At 39.1% G+C, this 23528-nt stretch overlaps 2 protein-coding genes across 2 annotated transcripts in view; one reads left to right on the forward strand and one right to left on the reverse strand.

Annotated features, from left to right (window-relative positions):
- The window catches only part of bop1 (BOP1 ribosomal biogenesis factor), an 84742-nt gene that overhangs the window by 35717 nt on the left and 25497 nt on the right, over nucleotides 1–23528 (reverse strand). The window lies entirely within an intron of this gene.
- On the forward strand, nucleotides 9600–15985 carry scxa (scleraxis bHLH transcription factor a). The gene is made up of 2 exons (XM_048203713.1): nucleotides 9600–10579; nucleotides 15294–15985. Exons 1-2 carry the CDS (start codon nucleotides 10010–10012, stop codon nucleotides 15330–15332), a joined length of 609 nt encoding a protein of 202 aa, XP_048059670.1. The 5' UTR covers nucleotides 9600–10009; the 3' UTR covers nucleotides 15333–15985.

Here is a 23528-nt window from a genome sequence, read left to right on the forward strand (position 1 = left end):
CGACTCAAGCAGGTGGCCTGCTTTTGGAAAGGACGCTGCTCTCTGCTGGGTTCCTGGGGTTCACAGGCCAAAGTGGCATCGGCCCGTCAAAACGCGTGGTAGCAGTTGCGTGACAGGTTCATCCATCAAAACAGGTCGGGAGCCCTCAAAAACCCCAATAATAACAGAGTAAAAGAGTCAGTTCTCTCCGTGATATCCGCAATCTGCTCGGCCAAAGCTGTGGGTAAAAATAAAGTTGGTGGTGCTGTCAGAAGAACTGAAGGAAAATCCGCAGGTCTGTCTTTCAGGAGTATCGCTCACATTTTCCGCTCCTCAACACCGTTGACCTTTGCCTCACGGTGGCGGAATTCCTTGGCTGCGGGAACATCCTTGGAATTGCAGCATGGAATTTGCGAAAGTTGTGACTTCATCTTTTGTAATGAGGTCAAATCAAGAGATCAAATAATATGGCAAAACAAACAGTATTCAAAATGATTCTACAAGTACTGTTTGTTTAAATAAAGGAGAATGTGTATTTAAACGAGTCTGGAGTTTACCTCATGCAGGGGTAAACCAGAACAGATATGCTGTTTTAGAACCTACTCAAAAGTGATGGTGTATTTTCCAAGACTTAGCAAAACAGATCCGTGTGGTCTAAGACGGTGTGATAGTGCATAAATGTGCAGTGGAATGAATGGAAATGAGGCTGAAGAGTTCCTGATACTTTTTTTGTTGATAGGAATAGTAAAAAGACAGGATATGGTGGGAACAAAAAGGCAAGAGGATCGGGAGGTGGAACAAAAGAGAATCATACTTGGGTCAACCAAATGAACATAGCGATTTTTAATTATATAAATAAGTACACATCATGTTAGTGAAGAACGGCTTTGTGATCAGTAGTAAATGACGCTCCATCTGAAAGCACCTCATATGAAAAAGCAACACGCGTCAGACATGAGAAGCGTTTATGAACCTCTTGACCAAAAAAAAATAAAAAAACAACATTTATTAATGTGTTTTTACTCCAAACTCACTTCATAACATCAGTCGAGTGTTTGAAAAAGCATTTTGATTAGCATTGCTTTCTAAATATACTTTATTATTATGGAAAATACCTGAGAAAGCTTTAAGAACACAGATAAACCATGTATTGTAGTAGTCGTCTGTTTATTATATTCATGTTCAATCAATCAAATCGTTTCCATCTTCTTTTTATTCAGTCACAGCTATAGTATGATGTACATAGAGGGTTCCCTGGAATATATAAATAATATTTTTTCTCTATATATTTTTTTTTCTACAAATCGTGCAGCCCTAATGTCTTCTAAATTTTACCACTGCATCCCCGACAGGTTCCCAAAATATCCTGTTGGTCTTTCTGACAGGTCATTACATCATGAGGGAACCCACCACTACTTCTGCTCAAATGAAAAAAGAAAAAAAAAGAGACTCAGTCACTTTTCACAACCTGAAGCTGTCTAGACAGAAGGAAAGAGCAGACAGCTCATTGCTACCAAATGCATCAAAGTGTTCAATGCCCATTTCCAGCAGACAGCTCCAAGCCGCAGAGAATTGCCTGCTGACACAAAACAGAAATCGCCGATCTCTAACAGGAGCAAAACACACGAAATAATGACACGGAACACAGCGTCTTTCCGCAGAATGGAAATTATACGCTTGCTGAGAATGCTACGTCATCGATCGGTCGCGCTGCCAAAGTGAGTCAGGCCTACGCTCGGATTGGTGTTTGAAGTCGAGCAGAATGGGCTCATGGGAGAAAGTTGCATCCTCCCAGTGTCAGTAAGAGTGATTCAGGTCAGGCTTGCGTGTGTGAGTCAGGATGAGCCGTAATCCATTGTGGCAGAAGACCGGGCTGCTTGATGAAGGTGCAGAGTCGCAGCTACAGCAACTCATTCATTTTTCTTCTCCTCTACTCTTCTTTCCGCATTTCTCCTTAGCTCAAAGCCAGAGCGCAAACCATCCCACCAGCGTGCTGTCATTTGGGAGCACTGAATGGAAGTTGTTTTTGGAGCGAGAACCGAATGCCTGGAAGTGAAGCATTCCCGCTCGGCTGCCTGACTGAATCCTGGAAGCGCGAGGGAAAAAATATATACGTATTCTCGAAAAGAGTTAAAAAAAAAAAAAAAAAAAAAGGAGTCTGCTTTCAATCGCAATACTATGTCACACTATGTGCCCTAAAACATCTGCAGCTCATCTTTCACGCAACTGTTTGGGGCCAGTCTGGCTGGCAAAAAATCTCAAGTTATCGCCCATGTTTTAGTCCTGGGTTATAATAAATATATCTAATAAATAAAATAAATTGAATAAATAAAAGAGTATGTACATAAATAAATAGAAAATAAAGCATTAATAAGAGTAAGTAAATGAATTATTTTTAAAAAAAGCAAATAAAAATATTTGATTTCTTTTGACAAAAATAATACATAATTGAATGAATAAAAGAATGGGTAAATGAAAAAATATAAAAGCATAAAGTTAATGAATGATTAAAAAGATAAGTAAATAAATAACGAATAAAAGAATATGTAAATAAAATAATGAATAAAAGTACGTAAATAAAACAAAAATGAATAATTGAATAATTTAAATAAATTAATATATAAAAATGTCAATAGATAAGAGTTAGGTAAATGACTAAAAAAGTAAATACAATAAATAAATGGATAAAAAATAAAAGTAAATCTAATGAATGAATAAATACTAAAAAAATACATTTAAATAGAATAAGAAAACAAATACACTGAATGAAATCAATCAATGAATAAGTAAATAACACTCTTAGTCTCTTTGCGCACCAAAAGTGTCCCCCACAGCAGGTTTTGTAATAACGAATATGCTGCGGTCAGATTCCGCTGGACGATTGTCTGTAGCAGCACACTTGGCCGCCCACGAGCAGACAGATCCAGACGAGTCCATCTGCTTTATTTCGCAAACCACTTCTCTTTCATGGAACTCATCTACGGAGACGCTCAGATAGGCCGACACGGCGAAAGTCAAAACGTCATGTCGCCATCTAAAAATGTTCCTGTCGACGGATACCTAACAAACAGCACATTTACAGCACAGCGATGACTCCGAAATTACTGATACAGTGGCAGCAAGGTTTTCCCATGATGGCTAGTGAAAGTAAACAGCCAGAGTGAATCAACACGTTAAAAGGGACGGTTATTAAAAACATATATATTAGATCCAGACTCTGATAATGCCTTAAACAGCTGAAGGTGGGTTTCGGATGTGGCGTATCGACTGCAGGGTTTGCGGTCAGAGTCCCTGGTCCCTGTACATGCAGAGAGGGTCTATTAGGAAAGTGTGTTTGATATTTCAGACGTTTATGGATGTGTCTGGTTGACCAGGCCGATCTCGGGTGATATAGCACCTGTACGTCTCCCACCAAAATCACGTTTGTCAGATCGATGGCAGTGAAAGTCTGAACGGATGACGAGCCCCTTGTTTTTACTAAGAGACTGACAGACCACCAACACTAACTGACACAATCCTGAAAAACAAGGAGAAGATTCGGAAAAACCTCAAAAGAAAAAGTATGGATTTCTATGAGATAATTCTCAAACTTTACGATTTCATACCCGAAAGCAGAAATTGCAAATTTGATTTTAACGTGGCACTAAAGTATTGCATGATCACCACTGATGATAACAGATGAACTGTGTAATTTCTGCACCATTAGCGGCACCAAACTGCAACAATTATGATCGTTTCAAACCATTTTCTGCTATTAGGAGTCAAAAACAACAAATAGTCCTGCTCCAAATTCATGCAACTGGTGACAAAACATAAAAAAATGACAGACAGCAGCATTAATGGGTTGCAATACCTTTAAAGGGGACATATAATGAAAATCAGACTTTTTCCATGTTAAAGTGCTAGAATTGGGTCTCCGGTGCATCTACCAACCCAGAAAAGGAGAAAAAGGACAACCCAGTAACTTTGTTTTGGTAAGACTTTCTCTGCAAGCATGTGACAAAACGAGCTGCTCAGATTTCACTCCTCGTAGGAAGGGGATCTAATTATAATATTGCCGCCCCTTAATCTGCACGTTTCCATCCACGGTACCGCCATTTTGTTTTCGCAAGCGACAACGGTGTACCAGTTCTAACGCCATGGCAAATGTTCTGGCTAACTGTTCTGTTGTTGGCTGCACAGATGAGCACAGAACACTATTTGCCATTATATGCCGTCATTTTACAGCAGACGGCTTCACAAACGAGGGTCAATTCAATAGTGGATTTGTCCAAAAGATTAACATGACGGCACATGCTAGTGGATGAGTTGAATCAACTCCACAGCAACTACATAAATTTATCCGCTAACCATCAGAAACGTCCAGTTTCATTCTAAAAGTTGTAACTTCTTCCTGAGTCTCTCCATCAGTGTCGACTCCAGTTTGAACAATGTAAGGCTGAGAACTGTTACTGACAATCCTCATTTTGGCTGCGTGAGATTCTCCAGCTTTGTTGTTGTTGCATTATTGCAACACACTTAGAGATATAAAGATGTAAAGAGTTTGGTGAGCACGTGGACACTAATCTGCTCAGGGGAATCCAATAAACAGAAATGTAAAAAAGAGCATTTTACTTCTTTTATGTACAGATATGACTCTCCTTTGCAAATCAGCAGGGTCTCGGTGGTGAAACATCTGAAAATTTCTGCTGTTTGCTTTGCTCTCCAGTGTCAAAACTGGTGCATTTATAACATCAATTAATCTGTAAGGTTCTCCAGGGGCAATTTAGAAAACCTAGCTTGAAATTGAAAAAGTGGCGTTTTCAAATTCAATAATGCGTTTAAGGTGCATTAAGTAACTTGATTTATGAATTCATGCTGGCACTGAATATTTTCCAGTGGCAGTGTTGATTTGACGGAGAGCGTTAAATGCAGGGAGACGCTCATTCTCGATGGGCAGGCACGGCATTGGGAAGGAGAACTGCTTAAGATCGGGATTTATGGAAGCGGTTCCACGGCTTACCCGCTCGGCACGGGCCACTGAGCGACAAGCCATTTGCAGACGGAGCAGCCTGCGTCTCCTCCCCACAAATGCAGGTTTGCATTTCCCTCTAATGGGATCATTTATAATCCCAGTAAACTCAAACTCCGCAGTGGAACGCTGCCACCTCCACACTTTCCATGAGGTCCATCCAAACAGGGCCATGCGTCTGCAGCAGGAATGCGTGCAGACGTGTTAGAGCACCGCATCCCTGTGCGCGTGAATGTGGGTGAGTGGCAGCTGCGTGCAGGCCATTAGGATGCCGCTAACATCCACCGCTAACAGCTCGCTGGAAAAATCAAAATTGGAAAATGATCATGGAATAATACCCAAACCCAAGCGTCCTGCGTAAGGAATATGAGAAAGTGAGCGAGGCCCAAAGAGCTCTCCAAAAACGCAGCACTTTTCACATTTGCTGCTCACTTCATTTTGAGTTGTAAAAAGAGCATATTAAATCGTCAATAAAAGCAAGCACCCTCGAAAATAAAAACAGAAAATGATGTGGAACAACTGATGAAGTACAAACACTCATTCAAAATGAAAAATGAACTAAAAAACGTGTAAAAATTCATTAGTGCACTGTACAGAGAAAGAGTTAGGGGTTTCTTTTGGTCCCAAAGTCCGTAAAAGTTTGGACTGCATTCTGCTACGTGATGCCCACTTTCAACCATCCAATCAGTTTTTTTTTTCCTCACTCAGAAATGGGTCAAAACACAGAATTAAGATGGATTACAAAGCCAATTCACATTGATTTTACTCTTGCCACTAGACAGGTCACAAATCTGGTTAAAAGCAAAATACAGCAGGTCTTGACAAATATAGCTTAGTCCAGAAACTTTGAGTCGGTGGACGTGTATAAAATGCACATGTGGATGGACTGCTCTCAATTAGGTCTTCCGGCCTTCATATTACAATGGAAGAAACAAACTCAGTCTCTGTAGTTTCGGCCTGTTTATATGCTTTACGCACTGTAAATGTACCCAAGAGAAAACACGTCATAAAAAAGAACAGGGCAGGAGCGCTTTAACAACGGAAAAGTCACAATAAGAGCAATTTCAACATTACTACAAAGGCCTCGGCTGGTCTAATTGCTTTTAGTTTTTTTTTTCCCCTTCACATAACCCCGCCTTCTCTTTTGAATAAATTAACTGAAGTTATTGCCGCGGTGACCTCAGCAGTTTCGTGAGCCGGATCACGTCTGTCTTAGATTAAGCGGCCTGTGCTGGTCTGAAAGCGATACAGGGGCTCTTTTCCAGGACGTGAACCCATCCAGACAAATCCGCCCACAAGCTTACAGATCCGAGCGGCCCATCGCAGTTTGGTGCACCTTGGGTGTTTAACCAAACACCAAAAACTCTGCAGCCTGAGAGGAGCGGAGCCCAGAAAGCGTTTTTCTCCAGACGGGGGGGCTGGATTAGATGTCGCAGAGCGCCAGAGGAGGTCAGTGGGAGCTAATGGCAGTCAGATGGGATGCCGTTCCTCGTCTTAAAGCATGCCGGGCCCCGCGTGACGGCGAGATAACGAGCGTTGTCATTCGTTACCCCAGAGGTCGATCTTTATGAGGTAGCGAGACATTCCATCTCTGCTGCGGTCTCGCTCGACCCTAATGAATGTCGTCACGTTATGACCCGGTTCCTGTAATGACTCGTCCCGGGATATACGGACTGCCATGGTGAGGTTTTCCTTTAATGACTGAAAGGTCGCAGCTGGGGAAAGAAATATCGCTATGTCATTGCAGTTTTGACTGTGACACTAAAATACATTCATATTTCATGCAATGAGCATCTTTCTCTATTGCAAACAATGACAAATGCACTTTTTTCCTGCTAAATACAAGCCTAAAAACCCTTGTCATCAGGTGCAAAGCAAAAACGAAGATATCGCAATATGATTATATTGGCACCGCTTTACAATATTAGCACCTGAGGAATATATCTAATCATTTAGATGGTATATTTCAATGATAAAACAATCAATCACAATCACTTCATTTTCATATAGTTGTATTGTGTTATATTTCCAATATATCACTCACTTCACAGTTTGACTCCTAAACAAATTTCTTAGAAGCAATTTATAAATACCATGCAAATGGGTTTGAACTAAATGAACGGATTAAAACCAACGATTCGTTTGCATCAGAAGCAAGCACAAGCATAACATCTGAGACTCCAAAATGGTGATGCTTTCATAGTGAAGCGCTTGCTCACCTCTTAACGAAGACACAATCTTTGCAGACGTGCAACTGATACTTTTCAGTCTGGGGAGAGAATACGTCTGACTAGTGACTGGTAAAGCCATTCTACTTCAAAATTGGTTTCAAGAAAGGAAAAAACATCTTTAAGTTTTTATTCCAATTGCCCTAAAAAAGAAGAGGAAAAGTCCATTCGGAACAGGATAATCGTACATGTTTCGACATGCGGAAAACATTATTTCAATACAATCGTGTTAAAAACTCAACTAGTGATTTACTGCTGCTAGTTAAACCAGGTCAAAATTCTCTTTTACAAGAATAAAATTAAAGAGTGCTCTCCCACTCAAAGGAATATAAATCTCTTCACTCGCAGCAGCCATTAACAAAACCGTTTTCATTAATGAAAACATGAAACACAAAGGCTCCATGTGCCCCTACAGACTGGGAACGTTTTCCATCTTAAATTTAAAGAGAAAGCAAGTTTCAGGTGTTAAGTGTTACGTTCCTGTTCTTCATGACGATGGGTTTCAAATGGCCGTTCGGGGAATAAATTCTGCTTAAAATGGAAAAGTGTGTATAGTCTAGCTTGAAATGTAGGTATCACTACTATTCATAATAAATAACGCATTAATACGTCCCAAAAATGAGACCTAAAAGTACAGAAACGAGCTTTTGAGAGGATCCGCCTCTCTTGTGGTTTTGACCACGAGCAAACGCCGGAAATCAGATATCCTGTCTGGCCTTTAACTCGCATCGCTTATTAATGAGGCTGCGGTTCAAAGAGACTAAACACGAGACGGCATTAATATGGATTTACCACGTCCTCAAAACGTCTTTTTCATCATCTCCATCTCAAGCCGTCATTTGCAAAGAAATGGTACGAAAGCCACATCATTACACCGCCAGACTAATGTCCGCTTGAGCTAATGTCAAAAATATGAAATCTAGAGAAAATGAACGGGGGAAAATGTCAAGCCGCCATTCATATCTTCATATTTTCCAGAGGGTAAATAGGAGTTGAAATTATAATGACATCAAGGAGTGCCCTTAAAATCCATCAAATGATTGCGTCGTACAGAAATGCATTTCATTTTTTACCTTGTGCCTCTTTTATTCACATTAGGATGAGAAACGACCTGCTTTCCCTACATGAACACAACTTGTCTAAACCAAGCACTTTCTTTTCTTTTCTGGGAGAACTAGCATGGTGTTCTTGTGTGATTGTCCTTCAATGAAACCCATAAGGATAGTAAAATCAAGTCAATATTTGAACATTTCAATAATGTTTTGGGAATTTTTTTTAATGACTACTGGCTATAAAGTAACAAAACCATAACAGAACATATAACAGGTTCAGACAACTTTTTCAAACAAAAGGCAAGGCCATATAACTTTCCTCAACATTATCCTCCAATATATCCTTTCCTCAAAAACAACATGACTAAAATCCATTTCTCAGAGGGCTTATCTTCATTTCATCATAAACTGATTACTGGTAATGTCTGAGAGAGGAACAGGTGCTACAATCTGAGTTATGGCCCCGCTGGATGATGTTATGTTGCTATTTCCCTCCCGTGACTAAACCGGTCCAGCCAGACAAAACGACAATGTGTTAAAAGTGTGAGACAACCAACTCATCTTCATGGACAACATGGTCCATCAAGCTACTGGACAGTCACTGACTCAGATAGGAAATAAAAACCATGGAAGTGCACACTCATCGCAAAAGACTGGCCCTGGTAAGGTCCTACTCTGACACACTGGTCCCTGTAAAACCACCACTGAGGTAAGTTGATGGCTAGAGAGTTCAAGGGGAGGAGGAAGAACGGGTAAAAGAATGACCCACACTTTATAGATCTCCAGTGGGAAGCCCTAGAGTGTGAGAGTCCCTCTAGGATGCAGTATAACTGTAAATGAAGTGTGGAAGAAAGAAGTGAGGGGAAAAATAAAGATAGAAGGTGTCAAAGGAAAGCTAGCAAGCAAATAAGAAGGCAAGACAGAAAAAGGAATGAAGAAAGAAACAAAGCAAGATAAATAAAAACAAAAGGAAAAGAGAAAAATGAAACGATCTCAGAAAGAAAGAAAGAAAGAAAGAAAGAAAGAAAGAAAGAAAGAAAGAGGGAAAGAAAGAAAGAAGTTAGATAGGAAGAAAGCAAAAGAGAATGAAAGCCAGGAAGAATGATTTCAAACCACTAAAGCTAGCAAGCAGGAAAAAAAGAAAGGCCATTATTAACTGGGAGTTAAAAAAAAAACTGATGTTGATAGCTGTATAGAACCACTTTGCTCCCTGCCTGAGCCGCCAGCTGGGATATTTGCATAAGCAGTAAAAGAGAAGGATGGACAGAGGGAGAGAGAGAGAGGGAGAGAGGGAGAGGGAGGAATCATACCAGACACTCCCACAACCTATAAAGCACAACCATACTGAAACACTCAGTGAAACCACACGTGGGTCTCTGTTCAGGGGGGAGAGCCAGCACTGCACAGGGACAGAGAGCCGGAGAAGGAGTGTGCATGTGTGTTTGAGGAAGCAAGACGCTGATTTCAGCTCATGTAGAGAAGTGCTGATGGGATGTGAGTGAGTACAAACAGCAAGTTCAACCCTTCAGGATCAATTCTCCAAGTCTGACTGTGAAGAAGAACTCGATTCAAAGGGTCTGTAGTGGCATAGCAATGTAATACCAGAGCGCAACTGTACCAGAGGACTATCCGGAGAGGGTTCCAAAGCTGAGAGCCTCATGCATTACGAACTCTAGAGTCTTGCAAGAAACATTCAAGATTACCGTGGAGAGGTTTGGAAGTCTCAGCACCTGCTGACAATGTCTTTCGCGATGGTGCGACCGGCTCCCAGCCGATACCTGTACTCGGAGATCTCAATGATGTCGGAGGACGATGAAAACGGCAGCGAGAGCTCGGGCTCAGACGACCGCTCATTTCGCTTGGATGCCTCTGGGTATGAAGTTAAAGTTGGAAGAAAGAGAAAACCTGGAGTAAGTGGTGGCGGACGGCTGATTCCGACGCCACCCAATTCCACCAACATAATTGGTCCGTTGCCAGAGGGACGTCAACGCAACGCAGCCAACGCACGGGAGCGGGACCGCACCAACAGCGTCAATACAGCCTTCACCGCATTGAGGACTCTCATTCCCACAGAGCCCGCCGACCGGAAGCTGTCAAAGATCGAGACCTTACGGTTGGCATCCAGTTACATATCTCACCTGGGAAACGTTCTCCTGGTGGGTGAAGCTTGCGGGGACGGCCAGCCGTGCCACAGCGGAGGGCCCTCAACCTCAAACTACTACCACCACCACGGCTCACCCAGCAGGGACTCGGAGAACTCGCAGCCCAAACAGATCTGCACGTTTTGCCTCAGCAACCAGAGGAAACTGGTGAGTAAGAAGCATGCAGGTGTTCTCCGTTAAGGTTGTGCAATGATCTGGACTTGTTCAAGTCCACAAACAAGCTGAAGAAATACTGACAGAGGTGTGAAATACAGCTGAACCTCAGGGAGGGACAAGAGCGGGTCTGATTTATTCTCTGCTAGTAAGGTCACCGAGGGCAATGACTCAAGGCAAGGTTAGTCAGGATACAGTTGAGATAATCCTTAATGTCCAATGTTAGAGAATAAAGGCTGTTTAACTAACAAGAGTACCAAGGTAAATAAACTTTTGACAGCCCCACAAAAATGCTTTTTAGGCCAAGTAGTTGCAAGGGGTTTTTTTCTTTCTACAAAGTATTTTTGTGAATCTAACTTTTAACCACAACAAAGCAGTTATAATACACAAATCATACTCCTTACTTCTAGAACTGGCACTGCAAAAACTTTTAAGACTACAGAAAGCTGATAAGGTATAATTTGGTACATGTTTTCCGAAGCATGAGCAACTAGTGGTTTTAAACAGTCTGTCATGAACGTTCCTACAACTACATCTTTTAGCGAATCTGCGTCGTAATTCCAGCCTCCCCAAGATAACGTTTTGACAGTGAAAACCGTCCTCGGCACTCTGAAGCTGAGTTATGACTTCATCCACTTGTCCTTTTCCATCAAGGGCGATATCTCTGTTACAGAGTGCGCTGCTACCATGACCTCATAGACAGATGCAGTGAAAGATCGGATTAAATGTACCCCAATGGAAAATATCCAATCAACAAAGAGACTGTCAGGTAATATACAAACACATCATCCATCTCTTTCCCCGGCGAGCGTGACTGCACTGACCTTGGCCCGTGGAGCCAGCACCGCAGCACATTAAAAATAAAACCGTAAATCACACTCTGGCTGTGAGGAATACAATGACACCAAACCAAAAACAGGGGGAAAACTGTAATTTAAACTTGCATGGCGAAGAACTGTCAGAAGTTGAAATATAACACACGCTCAAGACAATTACACTCCGCCATGACACAAGAGCATTTTTGGTCAGGGTATCTCACCACCGCAACGTGTGTTTAATCCTCAAAAACCTGAAGTGCTTCCAGAAGCCATTGAGTTAAATTTTCTTTTTCTGGATCTTTTAAAGTAAAGTCTGTAGCGAAGGAAATAAACAATAAAAGAATAGCAACAATAGCAGCAATCGATTCCACAGTGGATACTCGGCACCGCGCGGGTGAATTACAACGAACCTAGTTTGGGCCATTTATGACAAATGAGCAAGTGGGAGGCATAAATATGCAAATGTAAATGGTCCGTGATCTATATATCAGTCCACGAGAATCTAGGGAACATCTGCTGCGGGGTATTTTCCCCCAAGTAGCCGTGCACCAACCTCTGAGTTTCACTCACACATCCTGTGTTGTTCTTAGTCTCTTCCTTGTTGCCCAATTAATATCCTTGTCAAGCACGACACGCAACCTGCTTGAACCTTCATAAATCTTTCGGAAAAGGATTTTTACAGATTTCTGAAAGGGAAACAGTGGTCTTTGCACATTAATTCGAGCTGAGAGCATTAAGATCATTAAAATTAAGATTTAGATGGATTTATCTTGTAGCAAGAAAAACAATTTAACTAATAAATGTGAAGAAGAAAGTGCCCGTGAATCCCTAAAAACTAATAAGCAGTTCTGATGAAGCAATTGATATTAGCCAAAACGAAGCAATTAATATTAGCCAAAACTGATTTAATTGGACTGCTAATTGATCATTTCGTGCAACAAAATTCTCTCAGTTTTACTAAAGTATCAACTTAAATAAACAAGCCTGCGTGTCCAATTCATGTAGTCAGACAGCTAAATTGGCTAAATAAATACTGGCAATATATTGGACATTGGCCACTGTTGCTCTCTAGAAATCAGTCAACCACAAATTAGCAACTCAATGAGCATCTTTAAGTATCCGCATCTAATTCTTAAATGTTTGATATTGTACAAACCACACAGTATATAAAGAGACTGACACAAATGTACACAACATAGCCGGTCCTTTTACTTGCTAAACTGTTTGTGGTTAAACTGTTGTTGAAAATCCCATAGAAACCACACGGTTATGGACAACAACAGGCCAAAGGCCAACACTCCCATTTCAGGCAATAACCTTAATCCGTACAAAACGAAATGATAGATCTTTATAAGTCCAATCGAGAAATACGCCCATGTCTTCGGGATTCCAGTGGCAGGCAGATATTTGAAACAGACTGGGCCTTGCCTTTGTAGTGCACTTTCAGAAGTGGGTTTGTGTGCTCCAAAACCGCACTCGTCTCTTTTACCCCTACTTAGTGCTCATTACGCCGTGAAAGTATCACTCAGCCAAGACGCACGGCTTTATTGTTTCTAAAGAAAGAGAAAGACGAAATAAGGAACACACACACACCAGGGGAAAGACGTAGAGGTATAACTGAATTCAAATGTTAGGGTTTTCGCCAAAGTTAGGCGTCTGTAAGCTGACACAGAACAGACAGCTGCGTCGAGATTCTCCAGCGGACGGGTGAAACTGACTTTTAAATCAAACGCAGACAGTCGTACAGCAGAAAACTGCTACTTTTGCCTGCTAAGACGTTCAAGACTCAAACAGATTTGTGTCTATATAAAAATGATAGATTTTACCCTAAACATTTTCCAGGTTTTGATTCATCTGGCATTTTTATCTGCATTTATTTTCATCTTGGACCGCGTCTCAATATTTGCACATGCACACACTCACTCACGCAGTAACTAGTATTTTCAACATCACTCCACGCACAGGGCTGTACCAGAAATGTACCATTTTTGAGTTCTTTTGATACTACATCTAGCCCATTTGGCTAAACCACACTAGTCTTTAGTGGCAGATATTTGGTTTGTTGAAGGTGAGGACATAGGTTTGGATAGATTGCATAACCAGACTGTTCTACTACTCAGAAAATGACTTTTTTGGGGTAGGTGGGACAGCTTCCTCGCAGTTATGGCATCTGCTGAGATGGTAACCCAATAAGAAGTAACATGGGTAATATTTTCTGGATAATTATCAAGACTTCTCTCATTACGAGCATATGGAAGAGTTTAGATGCCTTCACTCTAACGGGAGCCTGAACATTTGACACAATATGAAATTATTAGAAGTATTAGCAGCGCACACTAAAGAGCCAACATTTTTTCCTCCGTAAACTGCCGTTTTATTCGAATGAATCCTGAAAGATTTGGCCAAAAGCGGGATCTTATAAAACTGCCAAATGTGAATACTTCAATACCTTCTGGAAAGTGAAGCCACATGAATTAAAGTTGGGCTGGAAATGGGTCATCCTTTACCACAGGTGGGGCGGTACGCTTCATACCCATAAACGAAGGGAAACTAGTGTTTTCGCTTGTGGGCAGCAGCAAAAAGGTCTGTGCAAATACTCCCGAACACTATAAAAACAATCAAAAGCATGTAAATGGTGCATTCAAAGGGCGCAAAACTCATATATTGGGATTAGCTCAAACAGAAGACTGGTTTTAATAATCTACCTGGTCCTGTCACCACTGAGAGGCTAGAATTACACGTCTAAACACATGCATGCACACACACCATCTCATTGTGATCTTTAGCAAGCTGTCAACGTTGCCCGTCAACCTAAGGTGAAACCAAATATTTGTGTTAAGAGCCCCGTAGACGCTTGAAGGGAAAAAAAAAAAAAAAATGGGTGAACACCAATATATTGATATGAAGATATTTGAGAATTTGCCGTGATTTGTTTCCTGCCTCAAAGTACTTGGAAATAATGTGTTTATAAAGGACTTCAGACCAAGGGGAGCGAACGATCAATCTGGGCATTTGGACGTAAGCTCCAGCAATAATAATTTCTTTATGGCGTGTTAGACAGGATATGAAAAGCAAATGTAGGCAAAATCCTATTAGTTTAGCCGTAAGTGATCCCTGGAGTCAGAGCGCTGGTGACTTTAAAGTGGCACTGAACTTAAAGGAGGGGCTGGTGAAAAAAAAAAAAAGGGAGCAAAAAAAAAAAAAAAAAAAAAAAAAGAGGAGGAAAGAAAGAAAGGAAAACGTTGAGAGGTCAGGGTTATTTTCAAATGGGATTCTGTCTGACTTCATCAGTTAAGGTTGAGTGTTTTGACTAGAAACTCCGCCTACATCAGATGGGGGCCGCAGGAACGATGGCATTCCATCTGCTCCTGTTCTAAGCAAAGCAAACTGGGAAATGTGAGCCAGGTGTGTGTGCGCGTGCTACCGCAAACGGAAAGGTGATAGGAGAAAAACAGCAGGCGCGTTAATGCCAAACCACCGGCCCACAGGGAGAATGATGACATGAACCCTCAAGAGCCAACAACCGAAAAACTGAAAATGAATATTAAGCATACACAAATTTTTAGATAAATAATTGACCTAAACATACATACATACATACATACATACATACATACATACATACATATATATATATATATATATATATATATATATATATATATATATATATATATATATATATATATATATATATATATATATATATATATGCACACACACATATATACACATATATATCTTACCTGCAAATATATATAAATATTTCTTAAAAAAATAAATATTTATATATTTATATATAAATATAAAATATATATTAATTTAACAATGAGAACAAAACGTTTTTGACCTGACATTCGTTACTAATGGATTGTTTTCTTCCATTGCAGAGCAAAGACAGAGAGAGGAAATCAGCCCTGAGGAGTTAAGCCACAACGTGAATGGATTTACAAAACATTAGCATTACCAGTGTACAAAAACTGTTGACTGCAATGCAATGTTATAGTGTATATATGCAAATATCAATTCATATTTAATTATTTGTAAATCGCCTTTGGACTGGAGCATTTTTATTGGAGAAAAAAAAAAAAAAAAAAAAAATGACTGGAAAAAGACCAGACTGCAGCAACTTGATTACGCAAGAGCTGAACATCCCGCCACAGACTTCATCCATTTCCACCTTTTCCATGCTTTTACACACCAAGCTACACCAAATGTTTATCTTTGACCACAGGGAGTTGAGGTAAAGCTATTCGCCAAAGACTATCCAAAGAAGAGGACAGCATTCACAAGGTTGCAAACAATCAAAGAAGACACAGCATACAGAGCCCAACTTTGCCAAGCAAAACAATGACGGAACATCCTGCTATATTAAAAATCTCTAGAGGACTCTAAAGGACATTATCAAGGACATTAATGGATGCAAATGGACGTGTGACACGTTATTTCTGACAAAAACACAAAAGACACTTAGCCTGACTATGAAAACACAATAAATTCAATAAATGCAGTATATACTGTATGTCTAATATGGCAAATTACATATATTCCTCATTGTTTAAATTAAAAATTACTGAACAAACAGAGTGAAAACCACCTGCGTTTCTTTCTAGCATGGTTCAACATGTCAAAGATGTTTGGATATCTTTGCCATCAAGCAGTTCTGTAATTAAGACCAGTCCCTCCAGATAAAGATCAACACTTTCATTTTGTCATCTCTGTAGATCATCTCTCATCACGCGTCCTCCAAGTCTAAATATTTAATTTCACATTCTCTTTCTGTTTTTAATCTGGACGTAGTTTATCCTTCCTAAAGTTAAGAAATACAAACACATCTAGAGTCACTTATATCGTCTTATATTTCACAGACTCAAGACATGATACTTCAGTTTTATATGATATTAGCAACTATAACTGGCAAGAACAGTTGTTTATAATCTATAGCAGTGGTTCTCAACTTTTTTTCAGTCTAGAACTCTCTATTGTAAACAACATGCAAATACCCCATGATATTTTCAGTTTTTCATGATTTAAGAATAAATCATTCTAATAATATTTTTTAACTCACAATTTCTATCTGATAAAATATTTTCTCTCATTCTACTGGGTAAAACATAGCTTGGCACAACTAGAAAAATGCTGCATTCATTATAAAATGCCTACAGAGTTGGTTTAAGAAGAATTTACATGACTTTCCCAGGTCTAGAAATCACACTTTAAAATGAAACATCTTGATTTTTTGTTTTAAATACTTGTTTTGTCTTATACTTCCAACATTTAATTGGCTGAGAACTCCTAGGCTGTGTCCGAAATCGCCCCCTATATCCTTAAATAGCACTATTTGAGGGGACAGGCATTTGTATTGGTGTCCAAAACCATAGTTATCGAGTGTGCCAGTAGATTGTGTCTGCAGCTGAATCAATCCATCCAGTTTCCAAACCGCTGGTCCAATGTGGGTACAACGTAATAGCACACAGGTATAAATTCCTTTTTAATTGATTATTAAATTGTTTTATTAAAGTTTATACATGCTAGTCCATGACAGAGTTCAAGATAAATGTTTTCATTTCTACTGGAGCTGCCAGTTTGCCAAGTTTCATTATTAAACAGCAAGCACAAACTATGCAAAAGTGGCAGTCTGAATTCACTCACTTGTTTTCATTCACTCCTTCAAGTGGACTATATTAGTGAAATAATGTAGGGAACAGTGAATAAGGGCATAGAGAACAGTCTATAATCACTGTGGTGTTTAAGAAGAACTAAGAAGCAGCACAATATAAACCTTATCAGATCATGAATATTAATCACATTACGTCATGCTGATTTGCTTAAAGGCAGAAGTTGTTAAATAGGTATTAGACGAAGTAACATCAATGCTTACATGCTAATTTAGTTCATTGCATGGTCCTAAAGTAGGCGCTTTACTTGGCTAACTTATTTCTTTGGATTTCAGCCAAATAAATGATGTAAAAATCAAACACAATGATGCAAAGTTGTTATAATAGTCACTACGCCACAGTTCTTAGTGGTGTTGGTTGGATCTTGTGTGTCAGAGGACAGGAGGAAGTGTGAGGCGAAACAGACGACCGAACCGAGGTGGACGGCACAGGAAGTGAGGCCTGTCAGACAGACAGCTGTTCCGTGTGGTGGCGCAGATGGGATTCGCAGGTAAAGCTTTTGGCAGCGGTCCTGGCAGCGTACACCCCTGACAGCGCCAAAAAAAAGGGTGAGCGGAAGTTCGGACAAATTTTGTCTTGAGAGTTTCGACTCACATATCACCTTCTACACCTTCCAAAACCGGCTCGGCAAACTAAAATCACTCCATCTCTCCTCTCGGGTGACTAAACCGACTCTCTGCTTTGTTAAACTAATCTAAAAAAAGAAGAGAGTTTTAAATCTTTTGACATTATGTTAATATTATAAAAATTGCATTCTTGTGATTGTTTTTGTAGTTAATGCCTAAAACATTCAGCTTCTTCTTAAGGAAAAAAAAATAAAATACATATACACAAAAGAGCAGCTCACGGGTGATATTTCATACTGAGCTTCAATGATATTTCACTTCGACCATTGCAAAAACAGCTAATTATTTAACTTTTGTTAAACGCCCCATCTGGATTTCATTTATAAATAAATCTGCCGTTAAGAAGTTTCTCCACGATTGGCGCAAGAACCGCAAAAACTCGCGATGAGACACACGAGCTCTGGAGTATCATTAATTGGAGAGCTGAGAGGAGATTGTTTTTCAACTATATTATCGATTGCTTTCAGTTTAAAAGTAAATCAAACTAGTTTGGTGTCAATGAAGCGGTATGTGATCCTTACTGATGAGGCTGTGGAGGTACGCAAGACGAAAAGAAAAGCACTGGGCGGCATCCCGCTGAGTCTTACCCCTCTGTTCACCCCGGTCTGTCATTCTGTCATCCCCTCATATCTCACCAGCGCACACAGAACAGCTCCATATCGACACACATGAACTCGGTTACCTGTGTGTCTGACGCAGGCCTCGCATCCAGCTACTATAGACATCAACACTCATGCAGAAGAATAACAACGACTAAGGGAAGTATTCAGCATTGACAATGCATTAAAATACACTGATTCTAAAAAAGAAAACAAGCCATTCTAGTCGCTCGTGGAAATTCAATTGCTCTTAATGTCAAAGACTACAAACTGCAAGCAGAGGACGGACTAAAGAATAAAACAAACTATGGCCACCTATATGGAAAAGATATTAAACTTGAACAATACTTGAGTTCTACCTGAAATGTGTAAAAATTATACCAAAGAAGGTAAAATAACTGAAATAAATAGTAGATTTCTAGTCGCAGTGGTCAACCGACATGCCCAATACTGATACACATTAAAAAATATCATATAATACATAATAATATTTAATATATTGAAATATAATAATAATATACATGTAAATGTATATCATAACATGTATATCACAAATGTATATCATAACATATCTTACATCATATGAGAGTGAAATTGGACGACTACAGGGACTCGTCTCAAGATCACTCATTTAACGGTTCATCTATTGACAAAATTATGAAAAAAAGATTAATCAAGAATAAAACCCGGCGTTTATTCTCTTTAGCATGCAGTGTGAAGTATTCTACTCAGTTCCCTGATCATTCTGATTTAATTTTGGCGAGAGAAGAACATATTTATACTTGTGCGTTATGTATTATGCACATTATCATCTCTGACAGACAGCATGTTGAAGCCGCTCAGGCCGCCATTTCCTCCCTCTTCTCGGTCAAAACATCCATCAGTGTGGGTTTTTCCAGTGAAGGCATATATACTTCCTGAACCTCTGCTTCTCGTAAATGCTCCATGTATTGTGCACATTATTTTTTGACAGATATCGATGTCATGATATTCAAATTATGTGGATTTGAAAACAGAGGGGTCATAAGTTAATAATTATTTCTTACCTGGCAAGTATTCAGTGAAGTGATGAATACCGATGAGTGTATGTCGATTTTTTTAGTTCTAATATTCCAAACGAGTTTTTTACTGACATGATAACGTGCGTGATCGTGAACTATGTTGATTTTTGGGTGATTATAAAATGTGCTTGCATAGTTCATTATACTTATTTTACAGAATTAAGTTTATTTTGTGGCTTAAATAAATGACGTTAATCAAAGACTGACATGTTTGGCTAGTCAAAAACGTTACATGCAGCTGTCGCAAATTTGTTGACTTGAAAATCAAGTTCATTTTTTTTTTACCAGAAAAGAAGAGGTTTTGATGCACAAATTCTTATGTCTCTGATTAAAATTTATATCCCAATTTTTTTTTTTTACTTTAAAGGTGCCCTAGAAATTAAAATTGAGTTTACCTTGGAATAGTTGAATAACAAGAGTTCAGTACATGGAAATGACATACAGTGAGTCCTAAACACCATTGTTTCCTCCTTCTTATATGAATCTCATTTGTTTAAAAGACCTCCGAAAAACAGGCGAATCTCAACATAACACCGACTGTTACGTAACAGTCGGGACCATTAATATGTATGACCCCAATATTTGCATATGCCAGCCCATGTTCAAGGCATTAGACAAGTGCTGGACGTCTGGAGCTGCACAGCTGAATCATCAGACTAGGTAAGCAAGCAAGGACAACAGTGAAAAATGGCAGATGGAGCAATAATAACTGACATGATCCATGATAACATGATATTTTTAGTGATATTTGTAAATTGTCTTTCTAAATGTTTCGTTAGCATGTTGCTAATGTACTGTTAAATGTGGTTAAAGTTACCATCGTTTATTACTGTATTCACAGAGACAAGACTGTCGTTATTTTCATTTTTAAACACTTGCAGTCTGTATAATTCATAAACAACTTCATTCTTTATAAATCTCTCCAACAGTGTGTAATGTTATCTTTAGCCATGGAGCATAGCTTCAAACTCATTCAGAATCAATGTAAACATCCAAATAAATACTTTACTCACATGATTTGATGCATGCATGCAGCATGCATGACAAACATTTGGTAAAGATCCATTTGAGGGTTATATTAGCTGTGTGAACTTTGTTTATGCACTGTTTTATAGTCGCGAGGAGGTAGGGAGCGCAAGATTTAAAGGGGCCACAGCCTGAATCGGTGCATATTTAATGATGCCCCAAAATAGGCAGTTAAAAAAATTAATCAAAAAACAAAATCTATGGGGTTTTTTTGAGCTGAAACTTCACAGACACATTCAGGGGACACCTTAGACTTATATTACATCTTGTGAAAAAAAGTTCTAGGGCACCTTTAATATACATGTAATTTGAGATGTGAAATATCTAATGGCAGCAAATGTGAATTACATAGAACTGTGAACAAGAAATAAACTCTTATTTTACACAATTTACTCAATTCACAGAAAAAAAAGATGTAAACCAAAACTGTTTATTCATTGGCGAGACTGTCTGTATATTTTGGAACGGACACAAGGGAAACTATGAACTCTGTTCTTCAACAGACACCATTATGAGCCAGTACAAATAATCACAAAATGATCAGTTATTGACTAATTAGTCACAGTCACTGCTGAGAATATCATCATTTAATATCATGAAATGGGTGACTTTTGCAAAGCAAGTTTATGATATGTTGAACTCTGTTCAGCATTGAATGTTTTTTCTCCACTACGGTCACCTGATTAAGTTTTGGTTCCTTGCCACTGTCACCTTTGTCTTGCTTAGTTGGGTAAAGACACTTATTCAGTAACATTATCAATTTGACTGTACCATCGAATAACTATTGAATAAGTACAACATTTGAGCTGGATAATGACACTATTGTTTTCAGTAGAGCTGCTTTATAGCTGAATCGATTGTGTTTCATAATCGATGAACTTTGCAACATTGACACTGAATTAAATTAATACTGAAACTAAACTGAAGTGAATAATGACAATATTGTCTTCTGTAGAGCTGCTTTATAGTTTTATAGAACTGAATTAGTTTCATAATTGTTAACAATGACACTTATATTGTGAATGTGAAACTTTTCAAAAACGCAAAGTGTTTATAATGTTGAATAACACTATTGTCTTCTGTAGAACTGCTTTATAACAAAAGTTGCTTTGAAACAATCTGTATTGTATAAAGCACTACATAAATAAATGTGACTTGATATGAGAATATTTAAACTCTACACTATACATTTATGCATTTAGCAGACACTTTTATCCAAAGCGACTTACAAAACAGGAACAAAAGATAGAGTTTCACCAATGTCAAAGTCACAAATTGGAAGCAACAGCAAATGAAACCTGAAAACACATTGTCCCCCTCATTACCGTCCTAAACAGTTTAAAAACAGAGCAGGCCGATGACCAGAGCAGACGCAGTTCTTTCCATGAAAGGCTGGACGTGGGGGTAATAATCCAGCCTCCCCCGGGTCCCGCGAGACCGTCTGGAGGATGGCTAACAGATGACAGCTGCACGGCCCGTCGTCCAGCCCGATTCTTGTCTGTTCAGCATCAGAGCGCTCCTGTCCTGTCCGCTTCACCCAGCGAGGACGGTGCCATGCTGTCGGGCGGAAGAATGGATTCACCTGACAGACCTGCAGCTGTAGAGCCCACTTTTAATTTCCCAACGTCTTATACAGAACCAAAGGCCATAAAAATAAATCCTGTCATTATTTCTAAAATAGTGAAACCGCAAAAGAGGTCATCAAAAGGTCAAACACTCATTATTTGCGGGGAAAAAATCCCCCAAAAAAACCACCATCCTGCACCACACCGCACCGCACCGATAAATAAATAATCTGCAGATCTTCGCACACGGGGCTTTAACCTTGGAGGACGCATGTGGAAAGTTTGCGTTCTGGCAACGTAGGTTTCAAATGGGTTTCCCACCTGGAGCATCCGGTACATCATTCAGAAAGTCATTATTTATTGAAAATTAAATATCTAATGAGGCCCTGAAGCTTTTCTGCACGACGACTCTGGTCGTATAACAGAAGAGAAAGCCATCGAATCAAAGCCACAAGAACGAAGCGCTTGACTTTTCCTTTATATCATTAAACGAAACATCCCAGTGAGTGTTTTTTCCTTCCACTGTCCTACAAGCCATGATGAGCAGTTTGCCTGTATGGTTGCAAAAGCATATTTTGGTTTTAAAATGAGGACAGGCCCAGAGAAACTCTGACTGAAGGCATCTACGTCAGAAGCAGAGGAGAGACGCTGAACAAGAAGGTGGTAACGGGCCATATTTCTTTTTTCCTTTAGTTAGTTTTCCACCTTCGTTGTACAAAAACATGCATCAAATCTCTCTAACACAATGCGGAAAAAATGTCTCTGCTAAAATAAGAGATACAAGCTCTGTTCCAAAACCTAGTGTGTTGTCTACATAGGGAGGCATCATTTACTGTAAAGGAACCGTTCAACCAAAAGTAAACATTCTGTCATCAGTCACTCATGCCCTCATGTCATTTTAATCATGTAGGATGTTCCTTCTTCTGCATAACACACACACACACACAAAGATTTTCTGAAGAATGCTGAGGTTCATACAACTTTAGACCCCATTGACTTTCAGTGTATGGAAAAAACACAAAGCAATTTTTCAAAAAAATCTTTGTCCCAAAGAAAAAAACTGTGATATCAATCTGACTACAAAATACTATTAAAAAAATAAACAAAATAAAAAAATAAAAATAAAAAACTAGTATTTTATAATAATAATAATTTTATTTTTTAAAGTACAACTGTAAAATTTCAATATAATATTTTAATATTTATGGATTCTTCATTTATTAATTTTCATCCATTTAGCTTTTATTTTGGTGGAAAACCACTTTGAGCCCTAAAAGCTTCTCTTTTGGTGCTAGATTATAAGCATAATTCATAATATAAATATAATTAAATTTATAATTTACAAAAAAAAGAAAAAGAAAAAAGGCAATTATTTTCAAAATATTTCCTTTTGTGTCACAAAAAAGGAACATGAGTAAATGATGACAGAATCAAGCAGTAGTAAATCGAAAGGAAAACTATAAGTTTTGCCTTGGCAACTAGCTTAAAAACAAGTTTAGGTTTCATTTTATATCAAGTAATGAAAATGTTTTAGTTTCAGTTGTAGTTAACAATAATAACCCTGCCATAG

This window comes from Megalobrama amblycephala, linkage group LG9, assembly GCF_018812025.1.
Source record: "Megalobrama amblycephala isolate DHTTF-2021 linkage group LG9, ASM1881202v1, whole genome shotgun sequence".
Taxonomy (NCBI): Eukaryota; Metazoa; Chordata; class Actinopteri; order Cypriniformes; family Xenocyprididae; genus Megalobrama; species Megalobrama amblycephala.

Bases quoted from the DNA above. Each gene is read 5' to 3' on its own strand.
- scxa (XM_048203713.1), top strand. From the start codon at position 10,010: ATGTCTTTCGCGATGGTGCGACCGGCTCCCAGCCGATACCTGTACTCG. The intron at 10,580-15,293 runs GTGAGTAAGAAG...CTTCCATTGCAG, and splicing joins TCAGCAACCAGAGGAAACTG to AGCAAAGACAGAGAGAGGAA.